General features: G+C 39.6%; 1 protein-coding gene across 3 annotated transcripts in view; it reads left to right on the plus strand.

Annotated features, from left to right (window-relative positions):
- LOC133956186 (metabotropic glutamate receptor 4-like) overlaps positions 1-18,781 on the plus strand; it is a 109,823-nt gene that overhangs the window by 81,105 nt on the left and 9,937 nt on the right. For 2 of the 3 annotated variants that reach the window (XM_062391057.1, XM_062391058.1), the window contains exons 3-7: positions 1,449-1,584; positions 4,779-4,933; positions 5,018-5,158; positions 13,884-14,084; positions 18,363-18,499. In XM_062391057.1, the coding sequence (XP_062247041.1) occupies positions 1,449-1,584; positions 4,779-4,933; positions 5,018-5,158; positions 13,884-14,084; positions 18,363-18,499 (770 nt within the window). The remainder of the gene's footprint in view (positions 1-1,448; positions 1,585-4,778; positions 4,934-5,017; positions 5,159-13,883; positions 14,085-18,362; positions 18,500-18,781) is intronic. The other variant, XM_062391059.1, reaches the window with a different exon arrangement.

Here is an 18,781-nt window from a genome sequence, read left to right on the forward strand (position 1 = left end):
GAAGGGATTGAGTGTCTGGTTCAGTCAAAGGGTTTGAATCAGGGTCCTCGAGTCAGGATACCGTGTGTTTGACCATCCTATATACTCAGCGCACTAATAGAAAGCTGCAATGAAACAAATAGCTTTGTCTACCCTTCAACTAACAGAGTTACTACACAGGGGGCCCCTGGAGAGCCTCGTTGAATGTGCTTCATCTCCCAGAGGTTAGGTTCTCATCCCCTGGTTCTCTCCCTGTAGGTTCAGCAACACAGCCGCCTGCTGCCGCTGATGAGGAGAGAAGAGTAGTGAGGGATGAGTGCTCTGCTCCCACATAGCAGATGTTGGGGGAGGGGGTAAGGGGGACTGAAGTGGTAGCGATGCAAAGAGGGAGTCGCTTGGAGCAGAGAGCTGAAGCTGATATATTTCCCATGTGCCTGTGTTGGTCGTGTCAGTAAAACTGAGAGGGACGCAGATAAAACTCTGCTTCAGTTTAATCAAAGAATCGACAATCAGGAGCATGTAGGTGCTGGGAAGGTGTTCAACTGTGAAAAGCTGTATATGAAAGCTGATTGCAAAAAAAAAAGGCCAGTGACTGAAGCCCCTCACTGAACTAACCGGAAGTGTCTCTTTATACCCAAGAGCAACGAAGCCGGTTAATTTAATGGCATCCGCTTTTCTGTCCTCGTATTTCCAGTTTCCCAAACCCTATTCACATCTGAGCTGAGGCAAGGCTTTGTTTTGTGGTGCGAGTCCAGCTATCATGAACTCAACATACAGGGTATTATTATTCCTGCTCTGGCTGCTCTTTGGACGGCTTTGCTCTGGGTCACGAGGGGGAATTCATTAGCATGCACGTACTCTCTGTGGCATTTTGGTAGAGCGACAGAACGATTATCCTGAAATGTTGCCCAGAGAATTAAAAAGGCTTCACTTGTGGGTAGCCAGGGGGACGCTGCCTTTAGAATTATACCAGAGGTTCTTAAATGGTTGAGGACGCTCTTCAGACACAAGCATGAGAAATAGAGTAAACAGTTTGCAGGCTTGAACCAAATTAAACAAGCCTGAGTAATAAGAAGAAATGGCTCAGTACAAATGGGACCAGTTTTCAATTACAAAATTGATGTACTTCCAAATGCTACCAAATTCCCCCGGTCTCACTGACAGCACCGTAAACTGAATTGATGGGTCTCCGGGTCTTAAAACTGCCCCTTGTGGTCCAAAGAAAGATTTTTTTTAATACCTTACATTGCTCATGCTGTGAAATACTGAAGCTGTACACATTTAACACTGCATCTATCACCAAAAAGTCCAAAGGAATGAAAAGGTGTAAGAAAAAAAGAAAGACCTTGAAAAACACTAATGAGCAATCGCACTTAAGATATCTGTTAATGTGATCCGCCCATATGTATTATGGCAAAATTGTTTTTCAAAGTCCTTCTAACTTTGTTTTTCTTTGCTCTTCGGATTAGGTGGCCTGTGCATTTCACAGTCGGTGAAAATACCACGTGAGCCACGAACTGGAGAGTTTGACAAGATAATTCGCAGGCTGAGTGAGAACCCGAACGCCCGAGTAGTCATTATCTTCGCCAATGAGGATGACATCAGGTGAGCAACGCGGAATTGTAATTGCTGTCAATTAACATCATTGTTAACATCACTTTTTTCCCACTTCTATGGTTGGATACCTGCTGTGTTACAGTTACCTGCCAGATTATGTCAATGTTCCTTTGATAAGTTGAAGTGACGCAGTTTGCTAATCTTACAAATGTCTGATATGATAAATTTCGCTTAGTGAAGTATTAACCAGAGGCTGTTTTTTAAAATGTCATATTAGTCTCCTGTGAGTAGAACAAAATGAAATTGCCCCTTTCTCCTAAAATACAGTCTGCTACATGTAAGTTAATATGTATAAGATATTTTGGCAAATATGTTTATATTTGGGTGTATTCACATTTACTTTATACTCGTTGATGAGGACAATGCAGTGAAGCATTTGGTTAAGAGACGAGAGACAAATAGTAGGACTCAATGATAGCTAATGGAAAAGCCCTCGGTAGAGCAGAAGTACACATGTTTTATTTTTCAGGCTCCGTCCTTCAACATATCTAATATTTAGACAAAAGCCCTAGTTCGGGGCCGCCAGCTCCGCCGCTAGTCACCTTTGATCAGCAGACATTTGTTTCTTGTTCACCCAAAAGTGCCGACCGGTGCGTTAGAGCAGAACCATGTAGACAGAAAGCAACGTTTGTAAAGCAAACAACAGTTATTCCACAATTTTCACTGTTGGTGCTGCCTTCAGGTGCTTTCCGAAAACCAAAACACTACAGAGAGTGCAACCAAGATCAAGTCTCCTGGTTTACAAAGTTTGCCCATTTACTAAAGCATGTTTTACACATATAAAATGAATTACAACTGTACTATTAAAAATAGTCAGTTTTGTGTGTAATTGCAGTGTCGTCCACTCAGTGCTTCATTTCATTCTGACGTACTGGAACTCATAACTGACGTGTGTGAAGTAACCAGGGAAAATACAAAGTGTCTGCTGATGTCTCTAAGATTTCAGATAAAGGATTCTCAACTGACTTAACTCTGATATGTCCAAAACGTTTTGATCCCCTAAAGTGTGATCACTATGTTTAAAAGGCTATATTTCCCTTCAATGTTCTATTCATAGTGAGGTGAACTTACTCAGTTTAAAGCTGAGACCACCTTTATTCATTATTACCATTAGTACTGTAGTTATATATCGCATTGTGGTTGAACTTAATGTAACATTATTACTTAACTTCATTTGAAAATTTCAAGATTCTTGTTTAATGTATAAAATATACATGATTATAAAAAACTAAATAATTGGTACTAGATAATGAATTCCTTTGCTACATTATGTGTATTTTGCTGAGGAAAACAAATATTTTCTAAACTAAAAAAAAGAATGCTTTTACTAAAATTGTATATTTACCCTGGTATTAATACACAACTGCTACGTTTCATGGAGGCTGTGTCAGAGACGTGTTGACTGGTCTACTCCAAAGCCATATTTTATCATGTGTTGTAGCATTATAATGAGCTGCATCCTTTCCCCCCTCCATATCTTTCCTATCCGACTAATAGCTTCCTCCTCCTCCATTTGACACCGTCTTCTCTCCCCATTTATTTAGATTTGACCAAATTTTACAACAGAACAGTGTCCCTGCTTTCCATTTGAGGACAAAAATGTATCAATTTAAATCCATTATCTCCTGTTGAGACAGATCGTCTATATTAAGAATTAATCAATTGGCTGTTGCCTGAATCCACACACTAGACACTGTTGGGGCTTTGCAGGGGGGGGGGGGGGGGGTCCAATCAACCCAGATAGTAGGCCAGTGTATTCCTGGTGGAAGGGAGCAGAGATTTGGGGCGGCCTGGTGATGAAGACCAGGGCAGAAGGCCCAGTGCTCATTGACATAATCCAGTCCTGATAACGGCTAATAGTCTGGATAGAGTTATTACCGAAAGCCTGGAGGGTTTCAGTGCCGCAGAGCTGTTTGGATGGAACCATTTAACGTGATACCCAACTAGTTACAAAAATATAATGACTAGCTATATAAAATTCTGTTGCTGGAGATAACCCGTATATTTTCAAGTAAGTAACATTTAATTCCTCTGAAATATTGATTGACAAATTCCAAAGTCCCTTGACCTAACGTCTAAGCTGGATCAATTGTGTTATCATAAATACAGCTTCTATAATGAGTATTTTACATTAACATTGGATGTGAGAAAGTCACGTGGAAAAGTAACACGTCTGTGTAAGCTTGAGATTTTACTGTAGGATAATTACAATTCCACTTTAAGAGGCCGAGAACTAAATGTGTGTCAGGAGCTGAACTCTCAACCTGTAGTTGTTATGTCGCAGAAAAGCTTCCAACCGTGAACCATCCGCAACCCCGACACCTTCTCTTTACTTCTCACAGAGTTATTTTTGTACCAGACTTGTCAGACTATCTAGTCATGACTGCGTTATGTAATCTCCCGACGGTGGGAAACATCTATTCCTCTCATTTTTCCCAAATGAAGCACATAATGCATCTGAAGACACTCATTTCGCTAAATTTCTAAAGATTAGAATGGGGGGGGGGGGGTTAAATCATTACCAATCCAACATAAATCCTCGGGGTCATAAAATAGGGTAAAGGGGTATAAAGTTTTTCGGATGACTCACTGTGTGCCTGCTACACATTTTACAAAAATCTGTGGTAATTATTTTACAAGGTTATAACGTCCTATTTTATGCAAATACGTTTTATACAAGATGTTAAAAAAGTATCTGCCATGTAAGAAAAAGCTGATGTGGTGTACAACACAATATGACGCTTAGTATTTACTGCTCTAGCATCTTCGGAGCCATATAATGTCTGGTAATGCTTCACGTTCCAGGTGGCCGGGTTTAGATTTTATGTTGCTGTGCTCCAGACTTCTTGATGTTACACTGCTGCTGTTACGACTCCCAGAACTTCCTCCTACTGGCAACAAGCCTGGACAAATGTGGCGAGGGTCTAATTCTGACACAGCAAAGAGAAACTTCCCTGCACTGGGAATAACCTGGTGACTGGTGGCATTTGAAATCATCTTAAGTAGTTACTTGAGTACGACTTTGTCCAGACTCATTGTCAGGAAATCAGCTGCTCTAGGTGGGAACCCTCTATTAAAGATGATATTTTCCAGAATATGCAATGATTTATATTAGAAAATAAAGGATCACGCAATATTATGAAAGATCTAATTATTCATCCTTCTCCACTCCTGTCCCCTAGACGTCTCCTTCAAGCTGCTAAGAAGGCCAATCAAACAGGACATTTCATCTGGGTGGGCTCAGACAGCTGGGGCTCCAAGATCACCCCCATTCTGAACCAGGAGGAAATGGCAGAGGGTGCCGTCACCATCCTCCCAAAACGACAATCCATCAAAGGTATTAATCATAACAAGAGCCGGACTATATTTTTTGTTACGTTTGACAACAAATACAGATACATCTGTCTTGGATTCCTTTCAGGTTTCGATCGCTATTTCATCAGCCGAACATTAGAGAACAACCGGAGGAACATCTGGTTTGCAGAGTTCTGGGAGAACAACTTCCAGTGCAAGCTGAGTCGACATGCGGCGAAGAAAGGATCCGGCATCAAAAAATGCACAAGTGAGTAAGCACTGAAAAGATGTGAAGGCACAATGGAAAGCAATCAGTCAATGACTGGTAAAATGAATGGGTCTCCTGCGAATACATCGTGTGTGTGTGTGTGTGTGTACTTGGTTATAGGTAAACACTCCACAATCTCATCTGAGGTAAATGTTCCCTAGGGCTGCTTCTAACAGCTATTTTGATACTCAATTAAATCGGATAAAAAGGTAGATAGTCCTTTCCACCAGTTGATTCAAAAAGCTCCATATGTATAACAGACATATGCAACTTAATGACTATAATTCCAGTTTTAGATATCTACAATTTAATTCGTACTAGTCATAATTTAAGCTCAATATATATATATATATATATTCCATTTGCCCCAAATCAAGATCCCTTAAATTTAGGTTGAACGATTCAGAATGGCGCTGCAGATATCACGAACTTGAATCAGAATTGAATTGTATATACGACATATGAAACTGGAATTAAATAGAGTAATAAATGAAATTGTGGATATCTGCGTAAAAAATGCACACAAGAAAGTAGTTTGAATCGTACTTGTGAAAAATGTAATTTACATATCGAAAATTTTTGTTCTGAGAAGTTTATTTATCAAAATGAATGATAATGTTTTGACAGAATGATGTTGTACATATCTAACATACAAATATTTCTAGTCACAATTAGAGTACGACTACTGGAAATGATTTTGTTGATATCTATAACATGTAAATGTCTCAGAAGACGTAGCTACAGTGTGAGCAGTGTATTAAAACAGACCCAACTACATGATTACTGAATTAGTCACCCTTATAATCGATAATAATCAATTTAATCAATTACCTGTTGCAGCCGAAGTGTTCTCGTCATTTGTCTTTTAACTGCTTCAATTTGCATTTTACGACCACAGCATCAAAACACTCCACCAGTTGAAAACATAATCAATAGTGAATCCAATCAGCACAATAGACACAAGCTTTAAGGTCATTAAAATGAGTCGTCTGCCACCCAACACGGCAGAGCAACACTGCATGTCCAGTAGTCCTGATTTAAAGCTTGTGACTGTAAAGTATCCAGGGGAATCTCTGTTTTGAGTGTTGTGCAACACAAACATCAGCCTGTGTCATTCATTTGTTAACTGCTCATGTTAGGGTGTAATCCACAAACTGCTTACAAAACACATTTTCATGTCCATTATTAGATAAATATACGACGAGTATACACCAACTATGAAACCTACCATTGTAATTTAAATTCTGGTAGATAATAATCCATAAAATAACTACTAAGTGATAAACACTTACTGTGGAGTAAGCTTTATAAGCCCACAGTTGGCAATAATGTCAAGCATAAACACTGTGAATAATGAAGACAATTGAAATGTTAATTACAAAAACAAGTTTGCAATTAACCGACAGTTTATTATCTGCAGTAACCTGGTTCCTGCTGGGAGGCAACTTCAGCTAAACAGCTTCTACAAGCGTCAGGATGTGAGCACATTAGTTTGGATAGCTCCTGTAGTTTTGTTGTTATTTTCTTATTTTTTAGGAAAAATTTACAAGATTTATTCCTCTGCAGTGGCAATAAACACAACACATGGGCGCACCGTTAACTGGGCTATATTCAGAGATTAACAAGCTATTTAGGGCTGACAAAGAGTTGCGTTAATCACAATATAACACATGGCCATGAGCTCACACTCAACCCCGCCTCCACACACACACACAGCAGGAGAGCCTATCACAGTAAAGCTGCTAACCCAGCACAGGTATCCACAGAGAGACACTGATGGCAGCTGCTCTGAGCTGTGAGCTCCGACTACCAGCTCGACGTTACTGCTCACGCTGCATGGAGACGTGGTCTTGCAACGTCTCCTCCTGAACCCTCACACGCCCTCTGATGAAGCCACGCCCCCTACAGCTCTACCCACTGCCTTGTTGAATGTCTTGATCTTAACTTCTAAAGCAACTGTGATGTAACGGTGTTTTAAAATGTTCTACACCCTGGATAAGTCCCCAGTCAATCACAGAATTAAATGATTCCCCTCAAATGTTATAATAAATTTATTTTTTTCTGCAACAAATTAAATTAAAGGACTAAAATGAATTTTTAGGTTGACTACAACATACCAGGCACAATAGTAAGGGTTATAATTTAGGAATACTGATATGCTCAGAAAAATACTTTAACTTGCCGATGCAACGCAAGGAATACAATTAAATACAATTAAATGCAAAAATTACAGAAACTGGTCTCCTGCAGTAATTTTGCCCATGCACCTTTAATCATTTCCTCAAACTCCATTGAGTACTGTTGAAATATGATTATTTTCATGTTATATGGTCCATATGAGATTCATTTACTACTTTTTGAGGGTTTTAGAACTGACACTGTACTTGCAGCACATTAGTCATGACGGACTCTTTTTTGGTCATCATGACACAGAATGGAGACTATGCGGCTCTCTGCGTTGACAGCTCTGTAAATAATAAATGGTTTTTTTAAATCACAAAACTCTCAAACCCAGTAGATCAGGTTTTATTCCATCTCCTGACTTCCTGATCTAGTGGATGTAAGATACGATGTCCACAAATACCATCTAAGAAGCACTGAATTGGTAGAATGGAAAGCTAACCAATTAAGCAGAGATCTATTACCAAGTCTCTCTATTACAATCTGTCCCTCGGTAGAACAGAGTCAACACAATCAACACATGCTGGTTTCAGGACAACACATAATCCTGAATGATTTCTGCATCCATCAGTTGTCATGGTGGCTGCTCTTGAGCTAAATTGTTGCAGCGCCTCCAGGGCACAGTAAATCTTTACAGGCATGAGATGCAAACACATCACTCAAAGCTTTCTGCGACTTTCCTCCCATTATTCATCATTCAATCACAATCCTTCCCTGTCGCCATGTATGGTCTTTGCTAGTCACAATACTTCTCTATAAGACAATGAACAGTGCCTCATTCATGTGTTAAAAACACGTTTTGAGGCAAAACACATTTTTAATAACACACAGATGTGAATTCTTCTAAGGAAGACTAATCAAACACTATGGACCTTAGAGTTATATTCTTGAAGTATTTACACGATTAGATGGACATGTTATTATTTTTTTTATGTGATATCAAAGCTTTTAATCGCACGTTCCAAGTCACTGGCCTCTGATTTATGTGCCATTACAGCAAGGTAGTAACAGATCATCTTCCAGGACTGAGATATTAAATGATCTGACTCAGAGAGCTAGAAAAACAACACTTAGTGCAGATGTATAATTCACATCCTATTCCTGCATCCTATCCCTTGGTATTGTACTTGCTGCCCTAGAGGACAAGGTGGACTCTGTAGTTTCGGACTGACATCGTCCTACGTACCCAACTCACACGTCACAATCGTACTTTGTATGGATTTTTCCCAGAATGTAGTGAAAACGCTCTGAAGAGTAACTGAGCGCAGGTCATTACATACTTTAATTCTTCAGACATACAGTATATATCACTTAAAAGTCCTCTCTTGTGTCAGCTTCATAGAGAAAAATATGGGGGCAGCTTCAAAAGGGACACAGCAGCGCTCAGGCTTTTATAAATAACTTACAGAAACATTGCGTGCAGTAGGTGTTGTATTATAAGTAAGTCAAGGCTGATATCCCCCCCTCCTTCACCTCGCTCTCTCTCTCTCAGCCACTGCCACACACACACAAAAGACACAAACACTGCAGGTGCTCTAATGTGCTTGTTGTCAATAATCCACCGCATTACCAACAAATTTAAAGTAGCCCTGCACAGATCTATGCACCCAGACTTTGTTTTGTAATATAAGCCCAGCCTGTGTCATCAGCAGCTTTATTATCAATTTGGTTTTGGTCGATACCCGTGTTTTAGAGTGTTGATGAGGGTTCACCGAGAGTTTTTAACTCTGAATGGTATCCACAGAATTTGTTTATACATCAACGCAAATATCTAAACTTTGTCACAAAGAGGAGGCTGTAAATATTGATGTGATGGAAAAGTTAAAAGAATAAATTATATTTGAAAGCAGGAGTAGTAGGTCAGGTCAGCCTCGTAGATTAAGGCATATTTTTGGGGGTCAAGCATTATGGGTTGTCCCTCACAACAAATCGCTGAGGGCAGGTGATAAAAAACTTTGACCTGGGCATCAGTACTGAGTTTGATTTCCAGCTTGGTATGAACTGCAGGAAAACCAGGATATTTATGAGGATAGGTGGACACAAATCCAGCAGCGAGCCCGCCAGGAGACTAAATCTAACTCATCCTGGTATGGCAGCGCTGCAGAGGTGTGAGTGAGCAGGAAACTACTGACAATGAGTTACGAAAATATCGGCTGAGCTGAGGGAAGAAAGATTTAACAAGTTAGAGAACAAATAATACCAAAAACTTGACATGCAATGAAACATAAACCCGTTAAATCGATTTGTCGTGGCCTTGCCCATAAAATTACGAAATCAGGCCTGTAAAAGCCATTGCCATTGTTTTTTATAGCAGAATAAGTGAGAACGCCAGATATTCCAGGTTACAGAGACTGATCTTACATTAGTATTAGAAATTCAGCCAAGTTTATCTTGAATGTATGCTGCTTAAAATCTATTAAATCTTAAGTCTGAGAGACAAGAGACAAACCGGTAATAAGAAAGATTTTGCACATTATCATGAGATTCTCACTAATAGAGGTATCTTATCTTATCTTTTGTCATGAGTGAACAGAGCTGACACATCAGGCGCAATTATTTTGGCTTCTTCTGACAAACACATCTCTTCAAATGCACCATGTCGAGAATGTAGTTCCACAAGAGCGTGACACAGCTTTAATCCTCTTTTCCCCAAAAAATATTTCCAAAAGCGTTATTTTTATTTGCCTGCTAAAATATGAAACATAACAGGGAATAGATTACTGACAAGAGGGTTGACAACAGTCATTTCATGCAGTATTTAGTCGAATTTGCTGTCTTCCTGCGCCGCTGGCAAAGACGAGATCCTCAGCAGACGTGATGCTTCTTGTTGACGTCACTCCAGCGCACGTTGGGGCTCGGCTGGAGTGAAGCAAACCGGCTTGAGTCACTCTGTGGCTTTGCATCTCTGCAGACATGAGTCATCAAGGCTACCACACACGAGCACATGCCTGCTCGATTGTCTGATGCCCACCGCTCACTGAAAACATCAAGGATACCACGTGCAATTAAGCAGTGTTCGACAGCTCTTTGATTCCCTGGAGAGACAACGCAAATGAAAAGGAACAAAAGGATGTTTTCTCCTCCGAGCTGAAATTATTATTGACCTGCAGTGGTTTGGAATAATTACTCTGTATGAAAGTGGGGGCCCATTTAAAAGTAATTTGCTATCGCCAGTCTCTTACCTAGTCGTACATACATGTTTCCTTTAATTCAGTCACAGCAGTGACTGAATTGTTTTCCACAGCTCACGGCTGCAACAGTGGGTTTATTTCATCTGACCGACCGTGTCTCTGGAAGCAGTGATGACAGGCGATGTCAAGTACTGTGGTCTATTCCCGTCTCCACAGTTATAACGCTCAAACTTCTTAATTAGATATAGCAGTGGGGGGGACATTAGGAAAATGGAGAACAGGGTAACATGAAAACATTAGTGAATATTGAAAGCTAATAATTTGTGAACACTGCTTAATGCATTGTTCTGAAATGTGGGTCAACTGTTTTGTTACATTGAATTAAGCCTAATCCAGACTAACAGAACCATCCAGTGTGCTCTATAATCAAAGCACATTATTGGGCAGGTAACGTATAGGTTTTAGCACCGTAAAGAAAGAAGACACATTGTGCTCGAATTATAAAAGTATTACTTTGCACCTGAGGCCAAAATGAAACAATTTTCCTCCATTCAAAGGAATATTGAGCCAAGAACATACAGCCTTCTGGATCACTGCATTCTGTCAGGGTCTCAAGGTTGCCTTGATGAAAACTCCTGGAGTACTGATAAATAGATTCGGTGGCAAGGTTTCATCTTCATTCAGTTCAATGCTTGTTTGCACTGTTGACTAACCTTCCTGCAGCTTTCAATTACTGTGCTTCTCTATTGATCAGCCAATGGAGCCAGGTTGGGGGGAAAAGTCTGTAAACATACAGTATATATGTATGATGTGGAATGTTGGAATGGCCGACAGAAACAAGTCATGTTATCCTCCGTTCCATCTCCCAAGTTTTTATAAGAAACCGGGGAAGTCAAGTTACCACCTTGCTGTTGTGCCTCTGCCAAACAGTCAAACTACACAACAGTATTGTCACAGTCTCAACATTTGGTAAATAATGGCAAGAAAAATGAGGATGTCAAATAGAATTTGACTTTTGACCTTTTGGATATAAAATAGATAGAAATTTGTCAGTGCTGAAAGGGTTCATGAACCATCTGATCTGCAGGAGTTGCAGGATTTGGACTATGTGGGGAAACTGGAGCTATAAAAGGAAACCTGCATCTACACAGGCCTTCTGGCTGGCAGCAGGCTGAGCAATCATCGTTTCATTAATTAGACAAATGTGTGTGTGAAATAGATTAAAAGAGAAAAAACACAGCAGCCTTTCTAGTCAAGCTTTTATTTGCCTGTAGCACACATTTGTAGAGTAACTGTCAATATTGAAGCTCTTTAAATCATTCAGAGACGTGTCACTGATGTTGAATTGCTTCTTAGAAGTGAGAAAATACTGGGGAGCACATACAGTAGATAACAACAACACAAAAAACATTCATCTGTTTAAAACCTAGTCTCTCTGTCGAGATAAGAAATTCCTGCCTCGGACATCTTACAAAAAACTATTCTCCTCTATCAACTACTCCATGTTGTGCTTTGAGGATTTCTGGCTTTAAACCTTCGTTTCTACAATAGTTACAAACGGTTGAGATAACTCCAGAGTCATTTCACAAACCATCAATAAGCTACTTCAACCGGCTAAACAATTTTGAACCCGCTATAAAACTGTGCTTTGAGTTTTATGGTTACAGGACAAATCCATAAAAAGGTACATTATCACCAACCCCTCTCCCTTCTGTGTTAGCTCGTTTTCCACCTTCTCTCCTGTCACTGAACAGTTTGACCTAGTCACAAATCCAGGTTCGACCATGATGCATCTTGACCTCATGCCCTCTCCTTCCTTATGAAATCCCCTTCAGACACAAATCATTAAAAGTGTCTTTTGACTGGGTTGTTTACCTCCAGTTTAAAAGTACCTACCATCAACCCCAGTCCTAAAAAGAAAACCCGCTTATCTGGAGGAAGTTAACATCAACAGACCAACCTGCAATCTACAATTTACTGCCAATTCAAAACCACTTTGTGTTAGACCACTAATTTCAGATCATAAGAGTCAGTCTGCAATCTTTTGTTTCATTCAAAAAGCAAGAGGGAAATTAGCAGCACACAAGAATTAAAGAATGGCAGTGGGTTATAAATAAAAGATGCTGAAAGAGTGTCTGTGTTTACTCAACCCTCTTCATCACAGCTGTACCACCACTGAAGTCTGTGATGGAACAAAGTCAGAAATCTGTGAAAACTTGGTCTGTTCACGTTTTGCTGATGCTCTTAACTTTTTGGGTATTTTGAGATCAAATAATGAAATTAAAAAACTCAAATTAGTTTTTTTAAGGACACAGGAAGCTTTAGTTGCATACTGATTAAAGTTATTTGTTACATTCATCTGCGCTTACTATTAGCAAATAACTCAAGGACAATTCCTTAATTATCAGCAGGTCCTAGTTAAAAAGCAAAGCGAACACGCTGCCGACAACAGATTTTACTTAAAGCAGTTAAAGTGTCTTTCTGCTCAGCTTATCTGTTTGGGAATTGGCTAATAAAATGATAAGGCTGCTAATTGAAACCTTGATTGGCAATTAACACATTTTCAAAGCATTAGATCAACCCCAGCCACGATTAATATACACCTGTCATAACTAATTAAATTAATGCTGCGGAATGATTGGGCCTGTCTTGATGTGTCTTCCACTCCTCCTCCACCGGTCCATCACACTCTCTGCTCTTGATTGATGGATGTGCATGTGACTTACTCAAGGAGATCACACAAACGAGGCCCGAGCGCGTTCATGAGACTGTTCTTAAGCAACATCGGCAATCTAATGTAATCTATGTTTGCATTGACAAAACTTTGCTCAGTTTCATTTGAAACATCCTGGTTTCATGGAGCCATGCGGTGCCATCAGGCATTTTATCGTGCTGAACAATCTCGTGTCTAATCGGTGATCTGTGCACTATAATGACAGGGGCTGCATATGAGGCCATTTTGGATTTTGTAGAGGGAGATTCTGTGATTGATGTCTACAAGAAATAGCTTATAATTAGGCAGCTAACAAGCACCATGTCTCAATCACTAAATAAATTAAATATGGTGGACAAAAAGGAGTTCACAATTGAGTAATCATGTCTCTTGAAAGGCTATGATTTGCTTGATTTTACACATGGCAACGGTTTTTTATTTCTTACATTTTTTACTGATTGTGGATCAGCTTTTTTGTTGTGAGTGTTATTATATTGTGCACTTTTTCAAAAAATATTCTGGTCTCAATTGCCTGTCGTGATTGCCAGTGAAACACAGCATGTGAATACATAGGATTTTTACCAAATAAGCGATCACATTTCCTCAAGTGTTTATGGATTAATCATGTCAGTGCTTTGTGGGAGAAATACTCATCATTTCTAATGTTCATGTTGGACTATGTTTATTTAATTTTTTTCAGATCACGAGCGGATTGGGAAAGATTCATCTTATGAACAGGAGGGGAAGGTCCAGTTTGTGATCGATGCCGTGTATTCCATGGCCCACGCTCTACACAACATGCACAAAGATCTCTGTCCTGGAAAAGTTGGCCTCTGCTCCAAGATGGATTCAATAAATGGCACATTGCTGCTCAAGTACATCCGCGATGTCAACTTTACAGGTTGGTATATTTCGCAGCCTCACAGCTGCATGTGTGTATTTCCCGTACATGAAGTACAAGTTGTTCATCTTTGTGGTGTTATCTGAAGCTGCTTGTGTATCATATGTTGGACTCAGCAACCTGCCCATGCAGAGGCTTTGCAGGGTACATTGGTTTCCAATTATCAGGCTACTGAATGTAAAGTACTCCCAGCAAGTATAGGGCACTGAGGTCTGTAGGAGGGGTTGACAATCAGCAGCAGAACAGCGTGTTTTATCATCACCGATGATGTACAGGAGCTGTGCTTTGTGAGATTTCCCGCCTTATCTTGTCAGCATTGAATTGCCCACGCAAAAGATCGTCGGCTTTAAGTGTGCTGGCTGTTGAGTTAAAAAATTGAACATGGGAAAGAGAGGAGGAAAGACCACACAAGACAGCAGCAGCAAGACGAGGCATCAGTAGTTTGCCTGTAGTTATCCAATATAAACTGAAATTCAATCTATTAGTGTTGACAGAGAGAGTTTGCAGTTATCTCTGACCAGGTCCCATAACTGTGACACTTGTATTCTATAAGTCTACTCTATAAAGAGGATCTTATTCCATCAAACTAACAGAGAAAGACATACTGGACTGCATTTTCTCGGTCCTCTTTCTGCATGTAAATAAAAGTACTGATGTGGTGTATACATGCTTTTGCTATTAATTAACCTCTGGATAGCATCATAAATGATAAAGTGTTGAAGGTAATGAGCATGATAGAATATTCAGAAAGGGTTATAAAAAACAGATATTCATAATCATTAGGCTTAAATGTGCAGTCTAAAAATACACAATTCTATATAACATACAATGGCAGGAAGTAAGATGCACTTTGAAACTTAATTACAGGCTTACATTTACAAGAGAAGATCCATACATAAGGAGACCATGAAAGCCCCATGGGTATGAATTTAATCCACTGGCTAGAACACGTAATAAGAATGTACGCCACACAGAGTTTGACATAGGTCAGCATCAGCAGATATAATTGTACGTCAGAGGAGTAGAGGGTCATAGTGTCCAACCAATCAAGCAGAATGCAACAAGAGGAGTTACAGTCTTAGACCTGCTCCACCATCGCAGATGATTATACAGCATTTAATTGTACGGCAGTTACACAGTGGGATATTGTGTAATGGACAGTTGCAAGTACATGGTGGAAGTAACTGACAGTAAATGAGAGAAAAGAACCGGAGCTTTAGGATAAAAAAAACACTTTCCCACTGCTGTAAGTGCTGGAGTGTTGGAAAGCACGAAATGTCCCACACCAACAACAGCTACTGGTTGGTCAGAGTTGGTCTGGTATATAAATGTTTGAGGGGAAATTGCTCTGATGATAACTGTTACTGTCTGACAAATCTCTGTGTTAGTGAATCCAGATACTTGATCACATGACAGTGATAAAACACTGTATTGTGATGCCTAGCTGGGTGGACTTGATATTCCATAAAGGGCTGCGCCTCTGCAGAGCAACGGTAGGGGTGGGCAGTAGCAGGGATCAATTCTATTGGCAAGAAAAAGAAGGCATTTACCAAAGAGAACATTGCAAACAATTTATCAGAAGGTTTTTAATGTACTCAACATAACCTTTATTTTTGGGGATAATAAAGGTCAACTTGACACTAAGGTCTGCAGCACATCCTCTTTATAGCGACTAGATATTGAAAGGAAAGTGCAGCGCTCTGCAGTGTTCTACTGAAGGCCACATCTTCAAAGTCTTAACATTGTTTACCTGTTCCTGGGTGAGCTTATTACCATGTAAACGGGTCAGTTCTCATTTGTGTTAAATGAAAGGAAAACGTTTGGAATTGTTTGCCAGTCATATCTGCTTTGGTTTTACAATATGGATCAATTTAATATAAGTTTAGCATTAATCTGAAAACACTGTGTAACCTGTTTGTCTTATAGAGTAAAAGTCTTTATGCATTCCCCTTTTTCATGTTCAAGCCTTATTTTACTGGAAGGCTCGTCAGCACTGAAGCCATTGGGGTTACAACAGGGATGGCTAGAAAATCAATGCTACACATTACCGGCATAGTCTTGCTTTTAAGAGTCGTTTGGCTCAAAGGGGATTGAGAATTTAAAAGGTTCATAGTAAAACAGCAGGAAAGTCTACATGATCCCAGTGTATTCTGGGAATTGTCTATAGCATGTCCATGCTGAGTAAAGGAAAGAGGACACCCAAGCACTACATACATTGCAGATGACATCGCATGGTGCCATTTTGTCCTGAGTTTGTTTTACAAAGTATTTAGCAAATACAGCAAATATTTGAAAGCCTAAACCATTCTTTATATCAGTAACATAAAACGTTGATAGATAATCAACCCCAGAAATGGCACTTAACTCTTCCCTATTTAATAACTACTAACCATGTAAGGCTCAGCCTCCATTCAGAGTAGAAATAAAATACAATGTCTGACATATCCGAACCTTTTTATTTTTTTATTTTAAATGAATGCTTTACTGTTATCGAGTTACTTTCCTAGTTGTGTTTTCTTAAAGCAAATTCCCTCAGCCAGATAACTGAAGCCACCCACACGTTTTAAGTTGAGCAGTAAGAACCGGTGTGTTATTTGAGCAGTTTTCAGTCAACATGTGTAAATACATCACATTTCTCATCGCTTTCGGGAAGTGCTTAATGGAGTGTAATGAATATTCATGTTTAACTGGAACACTGACATCATGAAACTTACTGTTTTTTTAAAACAAGTAACCAATTCTTAAGAGAAGCAACAGACAGATTCAAATGTGTGTCAGTCTTCAATGAAACAAGCCATAAAATCAAGAGATGCATGGACAGGTTTGAATGAGAAAACTATTTACTGAAAGAGAAGATTTAACAAGCACAGTTAACAAAGCTGAGTTTTACAGCCATACCAAAAACATTAAGCATGTTATAAACTTAGTGTTAATATGGAGTCTTATACATACACTGTTGTTATTCTAGCTGAGCACAATGAATTACCATAGTATTCTGATCTGACCACATTGTCTTCAGAACATTTGTGAAGACCTGATGTCATCAGATCTTTATTTTTCATTGCCGAGTGTTCTTATGCAACATTTCTTACAAAAATATGAACTTGTTATTAAACAGGCAGTTTCTTAATATCCGCTGTGTATGCATGAAAACAGAAATGCTTTCCTGCGAGTTAAGGAGGTGAAACTAATCAATTAAGGCAATCAAATTAGTTCGGAAATACACCCCACTCGATTCTCTGTATTGCTGAGATAGGCGAGAGAAATCTTCATAATTACACAACTGCCTGTTGTCGTCTTAGACGTGCCCTCTAGATAATGCAGCATGATTGTGCTCAAGTAATTATCTCCTATGGGTTTTAATCAGACCTTTGACACACACACACACACACACACACACACACACAAAGAAGTTTCGGATGGGAAAAATAAGTATTGAGCACATGTTCTCAACACCAACTCACAGGTTAAAAAAATATATCATTAATTTAAACTGTTAACAATTAAAGAGAATAAATAATTATGTTTATTCTCATACAGGGGAGAGAGAGAAGTCATTATTTGTAAAATATGTGCAACTCTCTCCTGAAGTGCAAGAGGTTGAAAACACCAAGTCAAGTTTATGGGCGTGATGTATATCCTCTTTGTGTTGCAGTAAAACAGAATCTTACACCTTTGATGGAGCACCAGAATCTATTCAACACTACAACAACCTAACCCCCCCGCACAAACACTTCAAAAAGCCTCAGTATTGCCCAAAATTAGGGGATTACATTAAGGATGTGAAAGCAAATTTGTTAAAAGCAACCACTGCGGTAGCCTCCGATCACTAAATCTGCAAAACCTCTCAAACCACAATTTTAAACCAAGCTGCGAAGGGGAGGAAGGGGTTTGTAGGTCGTCTCGGAATCGGGCAGAAACAGGAAGCAGAGCGATGAGAGAGACCTCAAAGTGGTCATCAAAATCAATGCCGTCATTAGTTAGCACTCTGATTGGGGGACCTTGCGGATAACAAGCAATGGGGCAATAAGCACAATGAAGGAGTGTGAAATGATGTGGGAACAGGAACAGACAGCCGCCCTGGCCCGCCTCAAAGTACCAGGACGACATGGCTGTCAACATCTATTCGGCTAACATCATTCACACTAACAGCATTGGCTTGAAGTCCCCATCTGCAGCCTGGTTTCATCTAAGGACATTGTGAGAATAAGAGAGGGAGTTTTTACTGGGTTTTAGATTTTAGATATTTCTAACCCCTTTTCTTGCTTTTGTCTGTAGGAATTGCCGGCACACCAGTGGTCTTCAATGTGAATGGAGACGCTCCGGGTCGCTATGAGATCTACCAGTACCAGATGGCAAATAACACCACAGAGTACAAGAGCATCGGCCACTGGACGGATCAGCTCCACTTAGACGTATGAGTTTTTCTAAATATTAGTTCAAATGTGTATGGAGGATAAAACTTTTGGGTTTTCATAGACAGCAAAAAGCATTTTATTAGTATTTATTTTAATATACAAGAAAGACTAGGAATGCTCGTCACACATATTCACAAGAACAAACTACAACTAAGTTCACCGTACATGAGTTTCAAAATATATTTTCCATTTGAATTTATCTTCCTTCTCCAGGGCCAAAGCCATCTCTTGATGTGCAACAGTTATATGTGACATTTACAGCAAAGCTTATACTGCTAG

The sequence above is a fragment of the Platichthys flesus genome, chromosome 7, assembly GCF_949316205.1.
Source record: "Platichthys flesus chromosome 7, fPlaFle2.1, whole genome shotgun sequence".
Taxonomy (NCBI): domain Eukaryota; kingdom Metazoa; phylum Chordata; class Actinopteri; order Pleuronectiformes; family Pleuronectidae; genus Platichthys; species Platichthys flesus.